Source organism: Pseudonaja textilis, chromosome 3, assembly GCF_049901715.1.
Source record: "Pseudonaja textilis isolate UNSWEBS1 chromosome 3, rPseTex1.2, whole genome shotgun sequence".
Taxonomy (NCBI): Eukaryota; Metazoa; Chordata; class Lepidosauria; order Squamata; family Elapidae; genus Pseudonaja; species Pseudonaja textilis.
Genome location: NC_141992.1, coordinates 36225131 through 36247657, shown reverse-complemented (window position 1 = coordinate 36247657; position 22527 = coordinate 36225131). Strand labels below are relative to the sequence as shown.

At 37.8% G+C, this 22527-nt stretch overlaps 1 protein-coding gene and 2 long non-coding RNA genes across 3 annotated transcripts; 2 read left to right on the top strand and 1 right to left on the bottom strand.

Moving 5' to 3' along the window:
• On the top strand, positions 1–10561 carry LOC148126074 (uncharacterized). Its single transcript, XR_015743358.1, has 2 exons — positions 1–182; positions 10267–10561. It is a non-coding gene; the product is annotated as an uncharacterized LOC148126074 (long non-coding RNA).
• Positions 10562–13035: 2474 nt separating this feature from the next.
• Positions 13036–15675, top strand: LOC148126073 (uncharacterized). The gene is made up of 2 exons (XR_015743357.1): positions 13036–13345; positions 13403–15675. It is a non-coding gene; the product is annotated as an uncharacterized LOC148126073 (long non-coding RNA).
• On the bottom strand, positions 15005–22230 carry TNNI1 (troponin I1, slow skeletal type). Its single transcript, XM_026712976.2, has 6 exons — positions 22192–22230; positions 21797–21928; positions 20434–20523; positions 19559–19735; positions 17592–17702; positions 15005–15948 (listed from the first exon to the last, which is right to left on the bottom strand). Exons 2-5 carry the CDS (start codon positions 21920–21922, stop codon positions 17595–17597), a joined length of 501 nt encoding a protein of 166 aa, XP_026568761.2. The 5' UTR covers positions 21923–21928; positions 22192–22230; the 3' UTR covers positions 15005–15948; positions 17592–17594.
• Between the last annotated feature and the right edge of the window lie 297 nt (positions 22231–22527).

Below are 22527 nucleotides of genomic sequence, written 5' to 3'. Positions count from 1 at the left end.
ATCCAGGCTTATTCCATCCTCAGATACACAGAGAAAAGTGGCTATGCATGGATAACCTGTGATTTGAAAAGGGAAACCTATTATCCAGCAAATCCTGAGAAACTCATAACTTTTCCTTTTCTATTCAGCTAACCAAATATGATTTGAAGAAAGATCACCTGAGACAAGACGCTTCAGACTTGGTACTTAAAATATAAGTGACCAGTACTATATCTTGCACATGTATATATGCACGCATACAATGATCTGTGTCATTTTCTGAAAGAATCCATGGATGTCAAAACATTTTTAGCAAAAATAAGAGAAAGAGAGCAAGACCAAGAAAAGCCTATTTCTAGTTTCCTCATCAGCAAAATGCAAGTTGTACTTGTTTCATTTCCATTGCTGATTAAATAATTCTTGACATTCATTTATCCTAAATCTGAGGTCTACAACCAAATGCGGGTGAGGGCACATTTAGCCAACCAGCCCACAGTAAGTTTCCTGGACCAACAATCCCTACCAGAGGTGGTATTCAGCAGGTTCTGACCAGTTCTGGAAAACAGAGAGCGGAAATTTTGAGTAGTTTGGAGAACCGGCAAATACCACCTCTGACTGGTCCCTCCACCATCTATTCTCTGCCTCCCGAGTCCCAGCTGATTGATTGGATCTTCTTTTGTTGCCCTGCAAAGGAGAACAGAGCTGGAAAGCAGGTTAGTAGGGTGGGAGGGAATGGGATTGTGCAACCTTTCTCCAGGAGTGGGGAGGGAATGGGGATTTTACAGTATCCTTCCCCGTCACACCCACCAAGTACTCACTTAGGTGTCTTTTCTTATTTGTTTACATTTTGGATTATTTATTTAAAAATAATTATAGTACTTAGCACTTGTCATACCTTTTGATTGGGACCAGTATTTTCTGCCTCCCACTACCACCTCTAGGTTTGCTACTGAAAGGAAAGGGTAGATATTATATTTTTTGTGTTTTTCAAATGTACTAAGTCTCTTTTAGGGTTTGTTTCGTAGTTTTTGTGAGAGGAAACTATGCTACTCTTTTTTAGCTATTGTGACTGGAGGGGATCTAAGAATCACTGGGCGTTACACATTGCTGTGGGCTTTGGTTTTTCAACCCCAGCTTCAATCAAAGTGCATTATAGATCATATATAAGGTAGAAAGGAGTATAGGTAGTCCTATGCTTACAACCATTCATTTGAAGTTACAATGGCCCTGAAAATAGTGATTTATGACAGGTCTCAACACTTATGATTGTTACGTCATATCCATGATCATGTGATCAAAATTCAGTTGCTTGGCAACTGGCACATATTTATGATAATTGCAGAGTCCTGGGATTAACGTTCCAAGTTGGCTTCCAACAAGCAAAGTCAATGAGGGAAGCCAGATTTGTTTAATGACTGCATGATTCACTTCACAACTCTAATGGTTCCTTTAACAACCAGGGCAGAAAGGCCATAAAATCAGGTGTGAATTCATTAACCACCTTGCTTAGCAACAGAAATCCTGGTTCCAATTGTAGTTTATAAATTGAGGATTACCTATATCAGGAGATAAAGAGGAGGGCTGTCAAACTCCTGGCCTGTGGGCCAGATGCATCACGCACTGGCTACACCCAGTTTAGCAAAGGGGGAAAAGGTCCTGAAACGTCACGTAAAGCCGCTGTGACAACATGAGTTTGATACCCCGATACAGAGAAAGCCTAGTCTCCTTGACTTTTTCTGCTTTTATGCTTATAACATAACCCTCCCAGAAGATTATAGCAAGAGCACAATTTGCTTAGCATCCAAAGGAATCTGGAGGCCCAACTAGACTTAATCAAGACCTAGTTTCATCTACCCTGATAGTCAAAGCAATAAGTAAATTCAGGTCCCAGGTGTTATTTTCAGGAATTTTATGGTATGAATTGATTATCTAAGTGTGGTTCCCAGCAAAATCTTCCCTGTCAGTGACGAAGCTACAGGGGTCTGGCTCAGGAACTCCTGTGAACCAGCCAGATTTCCCTTTCACAATATATTCCTTGCTGTTACCTCCCTTATTTTTCCTTCCTGCATTTAATTTTCTTATCCAATAAACCTGAGCGACTGGTTGGTTTGGAAGCAATCTCCCATCCCTTGGGCGGAAAAGGAGGGGGACTTCTCTTGTTGTTGACAGTTGAATGCAGACGGTTAACATAGCATTACTTTAATGAAAGGTTCCTACCTGCAATTAACCTGGGAAATAATAAATCTGTCAAAAGCCCTTCTCCTCCATTTTTAACCAGCTTTTCTTTGTAATCGGCTTTTAGCAATGTTTCATTAATGCAGAAAAGTCAGTGCCTTTGTAAGAGTGGGGGCGGGAGAATAGTAAACACCTTGTGCCATCATGTGCCCACCATTAGCAGGACCTTAACTCCAAGTGATCCTGGAGTTAAGGTCTTAATCCAAGAAGTTTGAAAGTCATTGCCATAGGATATAGCTGATGCTCCAGCTGAAATCTTAGCAGATCTTTCAAAGGAATTAGCCATTGTATGGACAAATGGAAACAGCTACAGACTGTACAGACAGTTTTAAGGACAAAAAGCTTCATTCTTCAGGGATTAGCTATAATAACACCAATTCAGAGAAACAACTATCTCTCTTCCTTGTTATTTTACCAGATGGCTTGATGGATGCTTTCTCCTTATGGAGGCCCTCAAACCAATTAAGAAAGAACTATTCTTGGGGTGGAGATATCATTTCCACCCCACCTGAAAAGCCTATTTCCACCACAGTAAGAACCATAAAGTGCTAAGTACAATAATTATTTTTAAATAAATAATCCAAAATGTAAACGAATAAGAAGTCACCTAAGTGAGTTGGTAGCATTCCCTTTGTCCCTTGATGTCTATTAAGAATATATTGAAATATCCCATATAGTAACCTACCAAAATTTGTATTTTGCTACCTTAAAAGACTTAGTGGGTTAGGTGAATTAGGATTGAATTTTGAATCACATTAGATGCAATATTATTTGTGCAATTTGCAGTTGTTGTTAAATTATATTAATAACATACTTTATACAAAATCTTTTTTTTCTTAGATAACATCATAACTCATTCATAGTTAGGGTTAATTAGGGTAAGGCTTCATTATTCATGCTTGAATCTATTCTCAAGAAGCTCAAAATAAGAATAAACCAGTAGTAAACAACATGCAGAATATCCAGATTCCTTCCCTAGTATTTCTTGTTGAATCAAGGATAGATGAAATGTGACACACCTATGTTGTTGAAATGCAACTCCTATCAATGGCCCCTGGCAGAAATTCCATAGTATACAGTTGGCCATATGTGGCCCATTCTATTGGTAAATGACCAGACAGTAGGCTATGATAGAAGCATACAATTGTGGATTATACCAACTATTCGATTTAAGATAAGGTTACAAAAGATATCCATGTAGCAATTCATGTAGCAATCTCAATCCTATAGTGGAGCAGGAATCCCTAACATTTTCACTGTTTGGTAATTTGCAATTTTGGTAACATGGTGTGTGAATTTTCACAAAAAAAAGTATCCTGGAAAGTTTAACTGTTTCTGAAATTATTATCATGGGAGACATAACTAGTACCCATTTACTGCCCCTGAAGTATAGATCATTTTTGCAAGGATGAGGGGAAAATATAAATGATGCAACCACCTGCTATAGTACTGGTGATTTACTCCTTTGGCTCTGGATCCCAGACTTCATCTTTAAGTTGATTTCTAGTTGCCAGTACAATCCAAAAATTTCTTCCTTGCTTTCATTTTCCTGGTGGATAGAAAATTCTTTTGTCTCAGCATTGCATTCTGACATTTGCCTTTCATTATGATTTCATTACCATAAATGGTAATGTGATAATGTTGTATTGAAATATCACATTATGGTTATATTGCCAAGGCTATATATGTCTTATGACTGAACCAATAAGGAAGAATAGCTTCCAAGAAACAATTTGCATACAGTAACAACCAGTGGTTATTTTAATGTTTGGTTAACCTGATAATGATGATGAAAAACCAGAAATCTGGTAGCCTTTTCCAACAAACACTAGCTTCCAGGTACACTTCAGTGTGTTGCCTATCACCATTAAAGCCCTTTATGACATAGGTCCAAATTATCTGAGGAACTGTCTTGCCCCAATGGGACCAGCCTGCCCCACTCCTTCTGGCAGAAGGGGCTTACTGCATATTTTTGCTGGCAGTGTCTAGGAGAACAATCTTTTCTACCATGTTCCTCACTGTTTGGAACATCTCACCACCAAAAATGAAATCCACTCCCAGTTGGCATGGTTGATGGAGAAGCTGTAGGCTGGAGGTGGTTGGTGTAGAGATAGAGAAAACACCTCCTCTGCTCCACTTGCTTGGTTTACATTTCATCCTTTGCAATCTATTTGCTTTTACATTTAGAATTGTTTTTATATTTCTATTTGTACTACATTGTAAACTGCCCAGAGTCACAGCATGTAAATTTAATAAATAAATAACACATTTTATTAAAGGGCATATGCATTCCCAAACCGTATTTCACTGCATCAGATATGTGGTATGATGAAACCAATGAAAGGTTTGAAAAGGAGATGGAGAGGGTAGAGAAGAAGAGTTACACCGATGCAGTTACATGTGAGGCACATGACACGTGTATCATTAAGTAGCAATTATAATATATTAAAACTTGTCTTTTTAAGATCTTCTGAGACAGTCTAAAGTCTTGTGAAAGTTTCTTCCTCTATAATGCTGGTATAATTTTGTTGTTCTAGTGTGAATGACAGTTTATGGCCTAGTTTGGGGGAGAGGGTACATTATGCTGTACCAGTGCCTTTTTTTCTTCTTTAAGTAGACGGACCTGAAGTTATGGTGCTTCTAGAACAACAGCATAGCAAACCTATGATACATATTGCGATAATAGCTTTGAACTCACATTTCAAGTGTATGTATAAAAACATAATGATTGTTTTCCGGTATTTGGAATTTCCATGTTGACTAAGTAGAAATTGGCTAGGCATTTCTCTTTACTGCTATTGATTTCAGAATGCAGAGAGTAGGTAAAGTAGTATAAATTTATGTTCTGGGTTTTCTAGTAGCCCAGTTTGTGTTTCCTCCCAGCTGACCAATAAAAGAATGAAAAACATACTATTCAATCAGAGTCTGACTCAGGTTTATTTCCAGAATACAGACTGTACACTGGTTTGGCTGTTGCCCTTATTCCAATCAGCTGAGCAGTTGTTTTTTAAAGGATAATTGGGTTCTTTATTCTAAAATAGCAAACTCTGCCTTCAGATAGGCACCATTAACATGAACCTAAAGGTTTCTTGTGGGGAAGGCAAGGAAGATTTTTGGAACAAATCAACCCTCTTACTATTACTACCACAGGTCCCATCCTATCCATGATGCAATTGAACAAAATCACCCTTACCAAACTGGAGGATTTTAGGCCAGCTGCTTTTAAAGGTGAAGAGAAGAGAAAATGGAATTTCTGTCAGTTTCATACCCAGCTCCCTTTGTTTCGGTTGTTCTGCTTGTCAAAATCTTTGCAATGATATGTAGTGTCAAAACTGCCCTGAACAATCCCAGCAGCAGTTTAAAACAGAATCAGTGGAGTGATATGTATACAGACAAACAAGCAATCCACAGCCCCTGAAGGATGCCTTTGGGGAGGAATGTGCAAAGTTGTTCAGAACTTCACACTTTAAGAAATTATGATTACAATGCTTAATCAACTGAACAATGGAAAGTGTAGTAAAGCAGGACCTCTTGTCCGTGGGAAAAATCACAATCTCTTTTGGCCTTCATCAGAGCCATCATGGTACAGAGGTCAAAATGCAATATTGCAGGCTAACTCTGCCCACAGTCAGGAATTCAATCCTGACTGGCTTCTCTCTTTCCAAGGTCAGTAAAATGAAGAAGATCCAGGTTCTTGAGGGTGACATTTGTAAGTTGCTCAGAGAGTGCTGGTGATATGGTGACATTTGTAAGATGCTCAGAAAGTGCTGCGAAGCATTAGGGAATAGTAAATCTAAGTTTTATTGCTATCATGGGAGATGTGTAGCATCAGATATGCTACAGTTGTGTTGAAAATAAAGCAGTCCAACCATAAGCAGGGATCAAAAGCCATGGAAGATAATTTCAATATATGATTACTGTGGCAAGGTGATTATATGACCAGAGATAGAAAGAGTCAACACGGTGGTTGGTGAAATTGGTAGATCTTGCTGAGATGACTAAATTACTGTCTTTGATTAGAGAAAACACACTATCTACATATAATGGTAACTGGAAGCCTCTTATAGACTTGTTGCATAAAAATGGGGGGAAATGAACGTGATTTATGGTTTGATGATTAAACAGGATAAATTATAGAAAGAAGAGTGATATGGTGAAGATTTAGAGAAAGATTAAAATATATTGTAATCACTACTGTGAAGAATATCAGAAGTCACATACATATATATATTTCTATTTTTCTTCATCTTTTTTCTTTTCTTGAATTTTTCCTTCTTTGATTTCTTTCCTTTTTTCTTCTTTATTTTATATTTTTTGTGTTCATTTTGATCTCCTTATTTTTTTAAAAAAATCCATAAAAATACATAGCCAACTGTAGGGATGGTGAAAGTGGTGACTTAATTATCCAGTTGTGACCACTATCTTGACTTTTGGAAAATCTGCCGTGCCCCACAGATGCCTCTGATCCCAGGTACTAAATGTAGGTGTTAGTGTGGGAATACAGAGCTCTGGAACAGATTCAGGAATAATGGAGGACTTGTAAGGTTTCTATGCTTCTTGAAGAATGAAAATAAATGCACAAAACAGAACAAAGAGTGGTAGATAAGATACATAAAAAATCCAGACTAAGACACAAACCTATTGGCTCTACTATTTGCCAAGCCACGGTCATGGAGAACTGCTAATTAAATATGTAATTGATCAATTAACCCTCCATACTTATTCTGATGTAGTATGGTTACAAGAGAGCAAAGCAGCTGACTCAAAGCCAGGCATCTCTTCTTAACCAAGGCAAAAGGCTTTAGAAACAGAAATGAAGCTAATGAAGGGATAAAGTCAAACTAGAAAATTAGAAAGTAAATGGAGTAAACAGCAATGATATTTTTTTTTAAACGTACAGGATTAAAGTTTTTAGATTGGCTTTTTCTTTAGTGTGGTAATGTTTTCTTTGGTGACTCATTTCTCCAACTACATGAGCCATGATGGCGCAGTGGTTAGAATGCAGTACTGCAGGCTACTTCTGCTGACTGCTGGCTGCCAGCACTTTGGCAGTTTGAGTCTCACTGGCTCATGGTTGACTCAGCCTTCCATCCTTCTGAGGTGGGTAAAATGAGGCCCCATCTTGTTGGGGCAATATGTTGACTCTGTAAACCACTTAGAGAGGGCTGTGAGGCACTGTGAAGTGGAATATAAGTGCTATTGCTATTGCTACATCATAAAATACATAATATATTATTTGAAGTAACTTGTCAAATCTATTGGAAGCCTTATGTTTAACTATGTAATCTTAGACTATTTGGAAATTCTCTACTGTAAATCTGGTTCCTGTGTTTCTAAGCTTCTTACTCATCTGACATGCCTTATGGAACTACAGTACCAAAAGATAGAAGATGGAAGTGCAGCAAAAGGTGGTTAAATGAATTTTTGTGTCCCACCCCCCCCACACCGCCCTGCAATGCTTTTAATAGACAGTGTGTAATTCTACTGAAATCATTTTTTATTTATTCGTCACATTTCTGTATCCTCCAACTCAAAAGGTACACCATTGAGGTGGAATTATTTTTTTATTTTGAGTAAATAAGTGAAACCATATTCTGTCCTCAAACTTTTAAACCATGCAGCCTAAGTACTATGTTGTTTGTTTGCATGGAAAGGTTTAATTAGCAAGCTGCTTACCTGTTTCAAGGAGGGAATGCACTAACTCCCTGGGGGGCAGAGCATAGGTAATATTTAACTTTATCTCTGTTCTGTTTCTGGTACTTTAGCCTGGCAATAAGCAGTGTAAAACAACTAATGTGTGTGTGGTGTGTTTACACAAGTTGTACTTCTGACCTAAGTAAAACTGGAGGTCATATAATCTGCGTCTTTTATGCTATCTATTCATAAAGTAGTACAGTCTGCTACTTGGTCCTCCAGACCAAAAATAAAAACGTACCCATGCTTTTGCAACCCTAAGGCACAATAGGGACACACTGGAACTGATGCTGTTTAATATTCCTTAGTTTTGCTTCCCCTCTGTACAAATCTCAAGATAGCAATTGATAAAGGAGTATTCATATTACAAAATATGTCACAGAGCATGGCTACATGTTAAAATATTTCCCACTGTTTCCTATACGGCCTACAATTCTTGGGGATTCACTTCCAACACATCTCAAGGCTGCCAGCTTGTGGAAGGCTCTCTTACTTGCAGTTTTGGAGGCAGATGCCATGCAGATTCTAAGAACAATGTTCTATTTGATGACTCCGCTTCCTCAGTTCATTGATCTCTGCTCTCATCCAAGGACCAAGAACTTTCTCAGGCTTCCAGGACCTTCTGAAATAAGGCTCTGTAAATCACGGAAGCCCATGTGTGAAATCCCCTCTACAGAGGATGTCCTTCCAGGGACAAACCTAAAAATATGGAATTTTCCAATATATTGTCATAATTACTTTAATATTAATAATATACTCTCTTTTGCCACTCTTTACTGCCATCTCGTAGTTTAATGAAATCTGGCCTAGATATTGCTTAAATAAATTAATGAAATTTGTTTTATGAAAAAATAGACCGCACATGATTTTCTCTTTGTTTTTCCTCCTGTGTCTCTTTCCATTCTTTTTCCTTTTGTATAACTCTCTATCTCTTCTTCCTTCTTCAAGTCCTTCTTCTATTACTGACTGACATACACACATTTTCTTTAACAGGGGGTCATCAGTACATTTGTATCAATGTTGAACTTGACTTGAAACTATCCAAGTGAGACCAACCAGAAGAACTAGGTTCATGGCACGCTAAGGAGCATCACTTCATCTCTTACTGGCTAATACATTTTACAAATAGGAAATCTGCTGAGCTGCACCTAGTCTTTGGGGAAACAGTAAGATTGTATGACAACAATTTTACATCATATCCCAGCAAGATGGGGAAATATCCAATCTTTTTATTTCCAAGTATGAGACAAAAAAATGAGCCAGTAAGTTTCAGAAATATAAAAATTTTATCTTTAAGGATATTTGCATCCTACTGCTAATATCTCAGGGTAAAAAAAAATTAGGGGCTTTCTGATTTACTTGCAGATAAACATACTTTCATCTCAAACAATTCTGCAGTCTTTCTTCCCTCTTCTTTATTAAGTGGCGTTCAATGTATAACTTGTCCATTAGATGTTAATCTTCTCCAAGACAACCAGTTTATGAAGAAAGAAAACATTTTTTATTAATAGAAGACTCCTTGCACAAATCTTGCACACTGTTTTCTAAAAGTTGCATAGGAGATGCAGTACAACTGAGAGCAATTGGGGGGGGGGAAGGGTTAGGGTTAGTTTGACATCAGTGAAACCTACGTGCACAAGAAATGTAGCATTTTGTATAATAAATATGATATACAAATACTGCTTTCATACCACACACTGAGTAGGCCAGCCGAGAACAATTTGGTTCCTGTGGGTTGAATGAAATCTATTTGTTCTCGTCAGAAAGTAAGCAAAAAAAAAAAAATTATAATGGGATAGTAGAGGAAATGTTGGAGTACTAGATGGGACCCAATTGTCTTCTGATTATGGCTTATTTGTACTTGGCCAAATCAAGGACCCCAAAGGCATTAGTCATGCTGAAAACAGTTCAAAGTCCTTCTAATCATAACTTTTTTGGAGGAAATATGCTGTAGAGCATATCTTAAATAATTATCCAAAATTGATTTAAAAAGTAAAAGGAAACTGGAAAGAAAAAGATAGTAGGGTGATTCTGCAGCAATAGCAGTGAAGAGAAAAATAGTGGGAGATGAGAAAAAAGCATGCTGGGGTAAGGGAGAAGCTCCTGGGTGAGGAAATGCTGGAGGCAAGAGAGGTATGTGTGACAAAAATTATAGAGTGGACCCCAGCAATTGGAAGAGGGAGGTTTCCCAAAGGCCATCTTGCCTACCGCTCTGACAGAACAGCTGGACTTCACCCCCTCTACCACTTTTTCCGACATTTGTCATGTGCTGGAAAGTATCCTAGCTGTTCTTTTCAGGAAGATTTTTTTTTGCTCAGTTTAGAAGACAATCTTCCATAATTTTCTCTCATGCTCTAGGTCTGCATGACAAGCAGAAGTCCAACTCTGCTCCGAGACGTGAAAAAGGACCACCATGAAGATTGTGCATGCTTTCTCTTGGTCTTCCTTGCTGTTCTGTGTGTTTTGAGGGCCACTGTTGAGGGGTCATTTTTCAAGCTGGCAACTTTAAAACTAGTTCGGAATTCTTGGGGTTGAAATCTACATGCCTTAAGTTTCTGAGTTTGTAAAATGCTGCTATAAAGTCTCTGATAGCATCCCTTGATCTCCATGTCTTAAGTACATATGTTTGAAATAAATGCATGTTCGTTCCAAATTTACTTGTACCATCATTTCATTTTCTTGTGTCTCATTCTTAGAATTACAACTTCCAGAAATCTCAGCCAGCTTGGCCAAAATGAAAGTTTGAATAGTAGTACATTTTCTAATACCATTATTTGGAAATACAGTGCAAACAGAAGAGAATAATATGCCTTGTAAACCAAAGTAACTACTGGCACATGTTATACTGGCATTCCTGCTGAATGAGGTACAAGCATTTTTTTCCACAAGGTACAAAGAACTCTGTGAACTTAGTTACTGGTAAACTTCAGCCCAATAGGCAAAAGCTGATCTACTGTGGTTTGTGGCAAAGTGCCCAGATAAAGTAAAAGTTGTGTAGGACTAATTAAGAGCAAACTTTCTCTCAGCCCAGGCCTCAAAATGATCTGCTGTGAGACTAGAAACCTTTGTTTACTAAACAAGACATGCAATAATAGAAAGTGTAAATTAGCACAGGACTTAAACCAGGGGTGTCCAACCTTGGCAACTTTAAGACTTGTGGACTTCAACTCCCAGCTTTGCTGGCTGAGGAATTCTGGGAGTTGAAGTCCACAAGTCTTAAAGTTGCCAAGGTTGGACACCCCTGACTTAAACAATGTCTTCACCCAGATATAATAAAATGAAAAGTACAACTGGCCCAGGTCTTCAAAACTGGGCCAGTTGTAGTTTTCATTTTATTATATACCAGAGTTCATCATGTTATGCTAGTATTATGTGAGCAGAGCTGGCTCCCAGTTTCTTTCCAGGTGCAATTCAGAGTACTGGTTGTGATCTTTAAAGTCAGATAAAGTGGGTGCACTTCAAGTCATTCCCTAAATTATTTCTGGAAGAATCTTGGAAGCTCACCTCTGAAGCTGCTCCTGCCCACTGGAATACACTATCCTGAAGATCTGGCAGGCCCCCATCCTCCTTACCTTCCAAAAGTCCATAAGGGACTGGCTCTTCCTGCAAGCATTGGGCAAAGATGAATGTTCATGTATAGGAAGTTTTGTTTGGGGGCACCAGAACTTGTTTCAGATCAGGGTTTATAGATATTTCATGTGTTATTATGTCCTTGTAAATCACCCAGGATGTACATAAAATGAGTGGCCATATAATTTTTTTAGATTTAAAAAATAAGTTTAAATCAGATTTAGTTATTCTGTTGATTCATTTGAGAGCTATCCCTGTTTCCCTAAAAATAAGACCTATCCTGAAAATAAGCCCTAGCATGTTTTGCGTGTGTGCCTAATATAATCCCTACCCCTCAAAATAAGCCCTACTTAAGAGCCTGTGCAGCTGGCCACCTGCCCATTCCATCTGGTTCTCATGGTGCCACGATGGTGGTGGAGCTACCCCACATGCCCAGCATTGGATTATCTCAGGGTCCCCACAGCCAGGCCATCCATGCCCTGATACTTGGCTCACGGTGGCAGCACTGCCAGCATGTGCAGCAGGCACCCATATGGCTGCTGGACCACTTCTGCTTGCCTGTGGCCGCAAAGGAGCAGGAGGCCAAGTGGTGTGCTGGTGCCACAGCCACGAGGTGAGGCAGGTGTTTGGGCATGGATGGCTTGGCTGTGGAGGGCCCTGAAATAAGCCAGTATGAGGCATGTGGGGCAGCTCCACCCCCCGCACCTCATGGTGGTGGTACTGGTACACCATGCAGCTTCCTGCCCTCCCATGAGCAAGCAGAAGAAGTGGGCCTCCCATACATGGAAGAAAAAAAATAAGACAACCACTGAAAATATACCCTAGTGCTTATTTTGGGGCCCAAAAGAAAATAAGACTCAGTCTTATTTTCAAGGAAAATAGTCTTATATAGTCTTTCAAGGAAAGTCTTATAATAAGACTCAGTCTTATTTTCAAGGAAACCCACTATTAAAAGCAGTCAATTCCAAATTTTAAAAAGTAGTGGCATCACTGGAAAAATGAAGTGCTCTGTCATTTTGGCAGGAGCCTCTTTAAAAAAACAAAAAAACACCCTTGTATTCACCTGGTATTTTTTTGGCTAGACCCCCCAAAAATAGGCAATGTGATTTGGTTTTTTAATCTTTTTCTCCCTTTGGCTCTAATTGTAGGTGGAGGAGAACAAAATTCTTTCATAATTATCCCTCAATCCCTTGTCCAAAAGTTCTTCTTCCACTTATCCCATCCCCATAAAGCTGATTTTAAAAATTGTCAAGATAGTTTTGTTATGCCTCAGGGGAAACTAGGTTACTTTTTCATTAAATTTGTTGTTCAGTGTTAAAGAAAATTATGATCCTACCCAAATTGATTAAGATCAAGAGTTTGAGGTGTTGGAAAGGGGAGTTATTACTAATTACTGTATATAGTAATTACTGTATACAGTAATTCTCCTTCTCAGTTTAACTTCTTCAGAGAGTGGTTATTGTACAAATAAAATGAAGGAGAATTTCTGTGTAAGTTTCCTTAAGTTAAAAGTCCCAATGGGTAGTGCAACAAAACTAGAAATGCTTGAGCATACAGATTTGTTTCTCCTTTTTTATTTTGTATGAAATGTCAATTAGTACCCTCTTGATCACAGGTGTCAAACTCGCCACATCACATTGCTGTCACATAACATTTTTTCCATTCGCAGAGCTGGAGTGGGCATAGCTTATGCATGAGACATCTGGCCTATGGGCCTCCAGTTTGACATCCCTGTTCTAGATGATAAGATTTGTAGTACATGGTAATGAGACTGGCCCTCAAAGGAAGCCTTGTAATGTTTTGTCCTGGATTGCCGGATGAGCAAAACTTTTTCTAACAAAAGATGTCACCAGCACCATTTGAAGATGTGCTGTTGCTGCATTGACTTTGCAATAAACAAAATGTTACAGGAATTTTGTTCCAGCAACTATAATAATTCAGCGTACAGAACCTATGTGGTAATGCCATCAACTGGTAACATCTGGAATTACATTTACTCAATTCTTTACAATGCATATCAATTCGAAATGAACTTTGCAAAGAAAACCAGACTTTGGATCTGAATGTTTTTTAGGATAACAGATAACAGATAATCAGAGTTGGAAGGGACCTTGTAGGTCATCTAGTCCAACCCCCCCACCCAAGCAGGAGACCCTACACCATTTCTGACAAATGGCAGTCCAATCTCTTCTTGAAGGTCTCAACTGATGGCACTCCCACAACATCTAAGGGCAAGCTGTTCCATTGGTTGATTGTTCTCCCTGTCAGAAAGTTTCTCCTTATTTCCAGGTTAAATCTCTCCTTGTTCAGTTTCCATCCATTATTCCTTGTCTGGCCTACAGGCGCTTTAGAAAATAGCTTGACCCCTTCCTCCCTGTGGCAGCCCCTCAAATATTGGAAGACTGCTATCAAGTCTCCCCTGGTCCTTCTCTTCACTAGACTAGCCATACCCAGTTCCTGGTAGACACTATTTGGTATTTGGAGAAGCTGCTATGGCTTCTCTTGCAAATTGGCTGCAGAAGAAAGCTAGCCCATTCACAAGCTGGCTGCCACAGGTATATAACTAGTTGCTAAACTTCAATTTAGGGGGAAAAGATTATTTTGGAGGAGCAATACTGAATTTCGGGATTTAATGACCATGGTCTAAGTTTCCAGGCATTTCATCAGCAACCATGGCTGGCATCTTCAAAAGCAATCATAGACAACAAGCAACTGTTTGTCTACTATTGACCTCACCCCTTTCCGGTCTGTAGGGGGTGTGCATAAGTGCACCGACGTGCCTACCGTCCCTGTCCTATTGTTTCTTTTTATTTTTCTTATATGTATCCATTTCATGTATTCATAACTATGTTTATACTTATACCTATTATCTTGTAAGCGATTGACAAATCAAATAAATAAATAAAAACTGAATAGGGACTGACTGGGCTGCTGTCTTTAAAACCAAGTGACCTGAAAACAAGCCAAACTGGTTTGTTTTCGGTGCAAGCCAGTAAAGGCTAATCTCAGACTGGTTCTTTGTTTGTGCCCAATCCTAACTGGTAATTTTGGTGCTGTTGGATCCTGATTGTTCAAGCTGGCTTCTGACTGGTCCTCTTGTTTTAGCAGACCAGCCACAGATGCCAGTAAAACATCAGGAAATTCTATTGTCAAGTCCACAGTCACAGAGAAGCAGGATAACTACATATTTTATTTGATAGCTCTATCTACTTGATAGGCCTGCCCACTTAATATACTATATATTCTAGACCATATTATTCAGGTGGGAAAAATCTTAATGGGCCAGAAAATATTGTGTATGACTTGGCAGAAATATTGTTTCTTATATGTCTAATAGAAATGCCAACTGCAGCATGAAGTATAGAGCTAAACCAAACCCAATTGATTTTACTAAACTGCTATGAGAACTGGCGATGTGGAACTAACAATGGATTACATACAGGCCATGAACCTCCACCACAATTAAACTTCATATCACTCCACACACCCTCATTTGGAAAATCCAAAGAAACACAGAATCTGCATATTTGTTCTTGATGCTACTCATTTTGTTTTTCTTTAATGGAATACAGAGAAAGTATAGTCACCTATCCCAAGCTGTATTTCATGGAACAGGTTGAAATCTTTTCTTGCTGAATAGAGCAGGCACTAAAGCCTCTGCAGCTACAGTCTGGGCTGCATTTCAGTCCGTAAGTGATGTCATCTCCTGAGCAAAGATCTGATCTGAGATGATGTCAGACAAAGCACCAGCTTTCTTTCTGCATTTCAAATGCCATCAACTCAGAATCGACATCTTTTCTGTAGGGCAGAGATGGTACCGTACTGACAAATTGTGACAATAATCATTGTGTGGACATGTGCTAGCAAGAAGGCAAGTGTTCCAGTTGGCCTGATGGCATGAATCAGGATGTGGTGGCATGAATTGCAGTACAGGTAGTCCTAAACTTATGACCAATAGGTTTTGCCCAAAATCAAGCCCAAAATTTATATTGCTAAGCAAGATAGTTGTTGAGTGAGTTTTGCCTTGTTTTACAACTTTTTTTTGCTATGGTTGTTAAATGAATCACTGCAGTTGTTATGTTACTAACACAGTTGTTAAGTGAATCTGGCTTCCCCATTGCTTGTCAGAAGATTGCAAAAAGGGATCACATAACCCTGGGACACTGCAACTGTCATAAATACATGCCAGTTGCCAAGCATCTGAATTTTGATCACATGATCACAGGGATGCTACAACAGTCATAAGTGTAAAAAATAGTCCTAAGTCACCTTTTTCAGTGTCATTCTAACGTCTAAATGAATGTAAGTCAAAGACTACCTGTAATAAAATCTTCCATATTACCCAAAATTGCTGTGGGGCAGTAGATAATGCAGAAAAATGGTGAGACAAAGGAAGCACCAAGAAAAAAAAAAGTGATGCGCTTAGGCACTATGGAAGGGCACTTCATTTTTCTGTGAAAGAAAGATGACCTGAAATAGAAAATGCAGAATAATAGTTAATTACATTACAGGACTCTAAGGGAAAACATCTACAATAGTACATCTGGGCTAAAAAAACCACCACATGCTGTCATAGTCAAACTATGACTACGGTAAATAAGGACTGAAGTTAAATAACAAAAACAAAAAGATATCCATGGTTGAAATTAAGAGTTAGGAACCATGAGCAATATTCATAATAGAGAGCGCTAGTTTCTGCAATGGATCTGGTAACACACAATTTTCTACAAGCCTCTGTTATTGCTAGTCTTGTGCTATGCTATAACTGTTACACCATAAAATACATGAATGCACATTAATTGAGACATCAGAATAAATAGCTGCAACCAGATTGTACAGCAATGCAGAAAACAATGAACATGCAAGATGCATGCAATCTTTATCATTTGAAACCAGCAAGGACCAGACAGTAGGAAAGCAGTCAGAAATTAACAAAAGGTATGTTTTTTTAATTACCCCATATGTAATGCTTCACTGTATCTTCCCAAGAATAAACTGACTTGTATTTTTATTATACCATTCCACAAAATCAGCTATTCACATTTAAGTCATTGGATAAATTAGAAAAGGTCAGCATTACAATCAGGCTTAAGTTTGTAAAGTTACAACTTTCCCTTGTCCAAACCAATGAACAATTATTTAGCCTTGTAGTGAACACTAAGGAGCTTGCCAATAGATAGTTTTACTCTGCAAAAAAAAGAAAGAGAAGATTTGCAAGGGCTGACTTCTCCATTTTGTATATCTCTAAGGAAAGGTGCATAGCAGTGAACTGCATTTCTAATTTTGCAATTAGAAATTACAGTAGATTATTTGGGGAAATGGCTAGAGTTAGGACTAGAAATAAAAAAGAAATATTACTTTGCCCTGTTAGATTTGGTTAAGATTTGGCTCGTTGTTTCTAGCATTACATAAACAAGAGTACAGCTTTATGCCCAAGACAAAGTAAATATTTCACAAAGTAAATATTTGTATGCTGTTGTCTCTGACATTTGGCCATTATGCCATAATTGGAATGCCCATAACTGAACCAGCAAGTCAAAGTTCTAATGAAGTTCTAAGTTCTAACTTCATGCTCAGATGGCATGATAGTATCCCTCTTATTTCTAAAGTTCTGAGATTATCATTCTTTTTAAATTAAGTACAAAACCACAATGCACCTAATAGAAAATCCAATATGAGATAAATAAAGTCTTCTTCAAGTAACTCTGATTCATAATAACTTCAGGGAAACATTCCTATAGTATTATCGGCATCAACAGAGAAGTAATTTGCCACTGTTTTGGGGATGATTTGTTTTTTATTTTCAAGTCTGGCCTGTGTTAGTATTTCTTGGTGAGTTCTCAAGTGTGATTCTGCTTAGATTTTTAAGGCCAACCAATCTCACTCAATTGCTGCCTGGGCATAAAATATTTTGTCCAAAGAACTACTTCAGATAAGTAGATAAGGTTGATTAGTGCCTACTATTTTATACTGAATTGGTCATTAAAGCAGTTGTATCCAAGATCTTGACATTGGAAATATTAATCAGGCACCATAACCCCTTTGAGTTTGGGATCTTTAACAATGCTGATAAAATATTTTAAAAGGATGCTGTTGGGCAAAAAGGTATATACTTCTCATTGTCCTGTTGGTGATTTGGCAGCATCAAACATCTTCTTCCTGCCTTCCATTCCTGACATGGCCTCCACATTCTTACGCCAGTCACCAACTTCTACTGGGCGTTCCTGTGAAGGAAACCAAGAAGTTAATCCTTATTTGAGGAGGAACTTAAACAAAGGGCTAATTTGTACAAGTACAGGTGAAGATATCTACTCTGCATATGCCATATGAAGAGAAAGGTGAGGAATATGTTATATGGGTGTCAGTAAGGTCATGTGGCTAAACATTTATAAACATAGCTAATATAGGAAGGTTCCATAAGGGTTTCCTGGCATACATTAGTATATGCAGAAAATAGAATCTAGACAGCTTGAGCACCAATAAACTCTTCAATAAGCACCCCACATTAAAATTGTTATTTTAAAAAAAGCAGTCTTTTTTAGGGAGAAAAGATTAATATACTAACCAAGATTTAAAGGAGAGAATCAAAGCATCTTCTAATTTAAATCTAAACTCTACTGTTTAATCACTGGAATATATGCCTGTGTCCAGGCTAGCTCTGTCTGGAATTTACCACATGCTAACATTTTTCAGATCTGAGTGACTGTGTAATAAAGAAAAAGGGTTGGATCATTAAACCTGTTATTTTCTTCATCAACAGCCTTGCAAACTGGCTGTGTGCATTTCCTTAGTATGAAATATTCTCTATTAATTGTTGATGTTGGAAAAGCATGGACAGATTCACATATACAGGTCTAAGCACTGACTTTTCATTCAAGGAAATCAGTATAATAAATAGAAACTATTGATCTCTAGTCGCATTACGTTATTCATGATAGGCTGCTGAAAATGTTTTCTGTGTATTGAGTGACTAGCATCCCAGAATGGTATTTGCAAACTTTCACGTCATCACTTGCTCCTATGCGTAGCTCACAATCTTTGGTAAAACCTATCTGTAGGTCTGATTACTCTTTGTTTAATTCACTTGATAGTACAGTACAGTATTTCTTAATTTTTGGCTTGTTTGAATTTTTTATTGTCATCTTTAAGAGTTATAGGTATTACAGTGGCCCATATGCTTTTTCTTTATTTTTTCATCAAGTACCAAGTTCAGTTGTTTCTTATCTACAAATGCCCATTACAGGTAATCCTTGATTTATGACCACAGCTGGAGTCAGAATTTCAATTGCTAAACAAGGTGATTGTTATGTGAGTCATGCCTGGCTTTACAACTTTTTTCATGGTTGTTAAATGAATCACTGCAGTTGTTAAATAAATTATGTAGCCATTAAGTGAATCTGGCTTCCTCCATTGACTTTGCTGGCTGACAAAGTTGCAAATGGTGATCATATGACTCAGGGATGCAGAATTATTCTAAATATATGCCACTTGCCAAGCAGCCCAATTTTGATCACATAACTGTGGGGATGCTGTGATGGTCATAAGTGCAAGGATTGGTCAGTGCCATTGTAACTTTGAGTAGTCATTAAACAACTGGTTGTAAATTGAGGACTACTTGTAATACCAAGAAAATTCCAGTCTAGAAGATGCAATAAAATACAGTGTTTTTCTTCCATGCTGAAATCCTGGCTGCTATTAGCAGTGCGTAGAGAATTGCAAATCATATGGATAAACTTAACAATTTTACTTTAATGAGTGGGCTCTCCAACCATTTTCACAATCCTCCTCCTTCATGGGAGAAGCTGTCTTAATTTTAGTTCCTGTTCTATAGCACATTCTATAATCCTCGATCTAAGAATGTTCATTTAAAAACTATTAAAGGTAGGGAACATCTACTTATTTCTCTATGATTAAATTTATATGTCAGCCATCTCGCTATCGGGAGGCTCTATGGAAAAACATTAATCAAGCAAAAACCTAAGAACATGTTTCTTCACGGCGACATCAAAGAAACACAAATACACGGGACACTGGGAAGACATGATATACAATACAGTATGTGGGATTCCCAGGCACCAACCTTTTCTGTATCCTCTTTCTTGACAGACTTGAGGTTGGCTCTCAGGTCCATGGATACTTTGTGCTTCGAGCCAAGCAGAGCTCTAAGCATGGCATCTGCGGATACGCGGACACGGCGCAAGGGAGGACGCTTGAATTTTCCCCTAAGGTCAAGCACCTTCAATTTCAAGTCTTTAATCTGCAGAAGAGGCAATAGAGGTGGTCATATATCCTAAGAGGTCTCAGGAGAAAAAAAAGCTTTGCTCTTTCCCAGGAAAAAGGTAGTGCAAGTCCAGCCCGCTTGCTAAGTTACAAGAAGAAATGCTTTGAAAGGTTTCTTGCACTAAAAGGTATTCTGCATTCTGTGTTAGGCATGCTAGCTGCCTTGAGTTATTTATGAAAATAAAAAAGGTAGAATATAAATAATATAAATAAATATTTGGTAGCCTCTGAAAAACTGCCACAGGAGCCTTGATTTATAAATCTCAGTTCCCTTGCTTTCAGTTTGCACACATTTTATTCATTCCACTGATAAAGGGAAAATTAGAATCTCTACTAAAGCAAGAAAACATATAAGGTTATACAGAACATTGGCCTGGAATAATAATCCAGTGCTTTTATGGAAGATCCTGGAGATGTTCAATGTTCCTATTTACAATTTAACACAAGGAAATGCTCCATTCTGGCTATCATATGCCAGCAGTCAGAAACAAAGGTCCAGAATCCAGTTTAGAAAAAAAATGAATAAACTAATTCATGATCTTTAAGATTGCCACAAAGTTATTACCTTATCTGTATCGAACATTTTCTTATGGACAATGATATTTTACTGTTTTTTGTATTAATATATTCTTTTTATCTGAGAATTTAAATAAGAACTATTCTCCATCTTCTTACCTCCCGTGTGTTATGGTTACACTTTGCCTCGATGTCATATCTCTCTTCATCCACAATGTCTATCTTCTCATGAAGCTCCCTGCACAGATCCTGTGTAATTTAAAAGAGGAAAATGTTACGGGATATTTTCTCTAAGCCTTGGATCAGGTTATTTCTAACTGATATTTCACTGGGATCAGATACATTGGTTAGGTATTGTTCCAATACTAGGCATTGTCGGTCCCGATATTCTTTTGATCAGAACTTCAGAACTGAAAAGATCTTACATCAGCAGCATTTGATATCAGATATTTGTGGTAGCCATCCTGTTCAGTGACCTCAAAAGACTCCACGGATACTGTAGATATATTACATTCTTCATGGATGATCAAACTCTAAAAGTAACTTTACTCTTTGTGGCAATTTAGGACACATTTAATACATACATACATACATACATACATACATACATACATACATACATGCCTATATATATACATACATACATACATATAGTATTACATAGCTGTGCAGAACCTACAGATTATATTCAGAAAGAAAAATGTAACATTGAAGTATTAAGCACCATTGTGTCTTACAACCTAAAAATAATGAAATGGTGGGAAAGCATGACATTTGGGAAAGTCATGAGAGCCATTCTGGTGGAAGCTACCCATAATCATCTGGGGTTTACTTTAAATAAGACAGCCATCTGTGTGATTCAAGTTTAAAAATTTCTATTTCAGTTGTGGTATGTAAATATTTTAATAAATCAATCTAAATATGGAAATAATGCAGATGTCACAATAATATATATCCTCTTTTAACTCTTAGTTTAGTACTGCTATTGCATGATAGCACAGAAGTGACTACACTATTTAACTCTTGTTTTAGTACTGCTATTGCATGATAGCACAGAAGTGACTACACTATTTTGCCCTACTAATATGAGAATCTTGAGATTGTGGTGATGATAAATCTATCAAACGTTAGTCAAACATTCTTATTTATCTAATCTTCAAAGTGACATTTTTGGATAATTTTCTCCCAAATAGTTTTTTGATGCATCTGGGCCAATCACTCTCCTTGCGTCCAACTGACCCCACAAGGTGGTTGTTGTGGGACAAATTGGAGGAAGAAAGAGCCTTATGTATGTTTGCCACCTTTATTTATATGTATAAATTTATAAAAATATAATAAAGGTAGGATTTTTAAAAACATTTAAAAACCCTGATGATATATGTATTATTCTACCTTCTGGGAAGGGAAAGATGGCATTGAACAGGAGTTCCAAATTAAACTTTCTAATACAGCTCCTTAGAATTCTGTCTAACTCAACATGTCCACTTAGGCATCCACTCCATTCCCTAAACCAAGAATGTACCTGGAGTTGGGAGTAAGAAAGCCCACTAGTATGCAAAGGTGCTATCCTTTCTGCCAAATATCTCTCCTTCTCTCCTTGTTTGTCCACTTGTTCTTGTTCCCATTGTTCTTTGGCTTTAGCCAGCATCAAACTCTAGAAAAAAAAATTAGAGAAACATTTGAAAGATAACTTTGTACCTTTTTCACTATGGATCTGAAATATCAGCTGGTTTATGAAGAACTCCTGTGTATAATGCACAAGGCAGAAGCATTCATCCAGTTCTCCAACCTTCTGCCTCCAAATGAGCAGCAGATAAGGTTGTCCCAAATTTACATAGAATAATTTGTTCTGTACAGTTCCATGCAAGAGTATCTCGCTTTAATTAATGCATGATAACTTGCATCTTCATGACTCACCTTTAGAAGGAGTTTGCGTGAAGCTGAGATCTTGGGCTTCCTCTAAAGAACAAAAATAAATGAAATCAAGGGCACCATTTCAACAACACAGTGATAATCATATATTCATACCAGCAAATGTTAAGAAAAACAAATCCGGGAACTGTACTTACCTCTCTATAGAAATTCATTTGGGAGAAGGAAGAAAGAGGGGAAAAAAGTGGAAAGAACAGAATGAATATATGAAATGTAATACTCTGTTCATGATACTGAAAATATGAGTGAGTGAGAACATTTTATCAGGCTAAACTCCATAGTGATTCTGTCTGCCTTTTAAGGTAGACCAGACTTGAATTC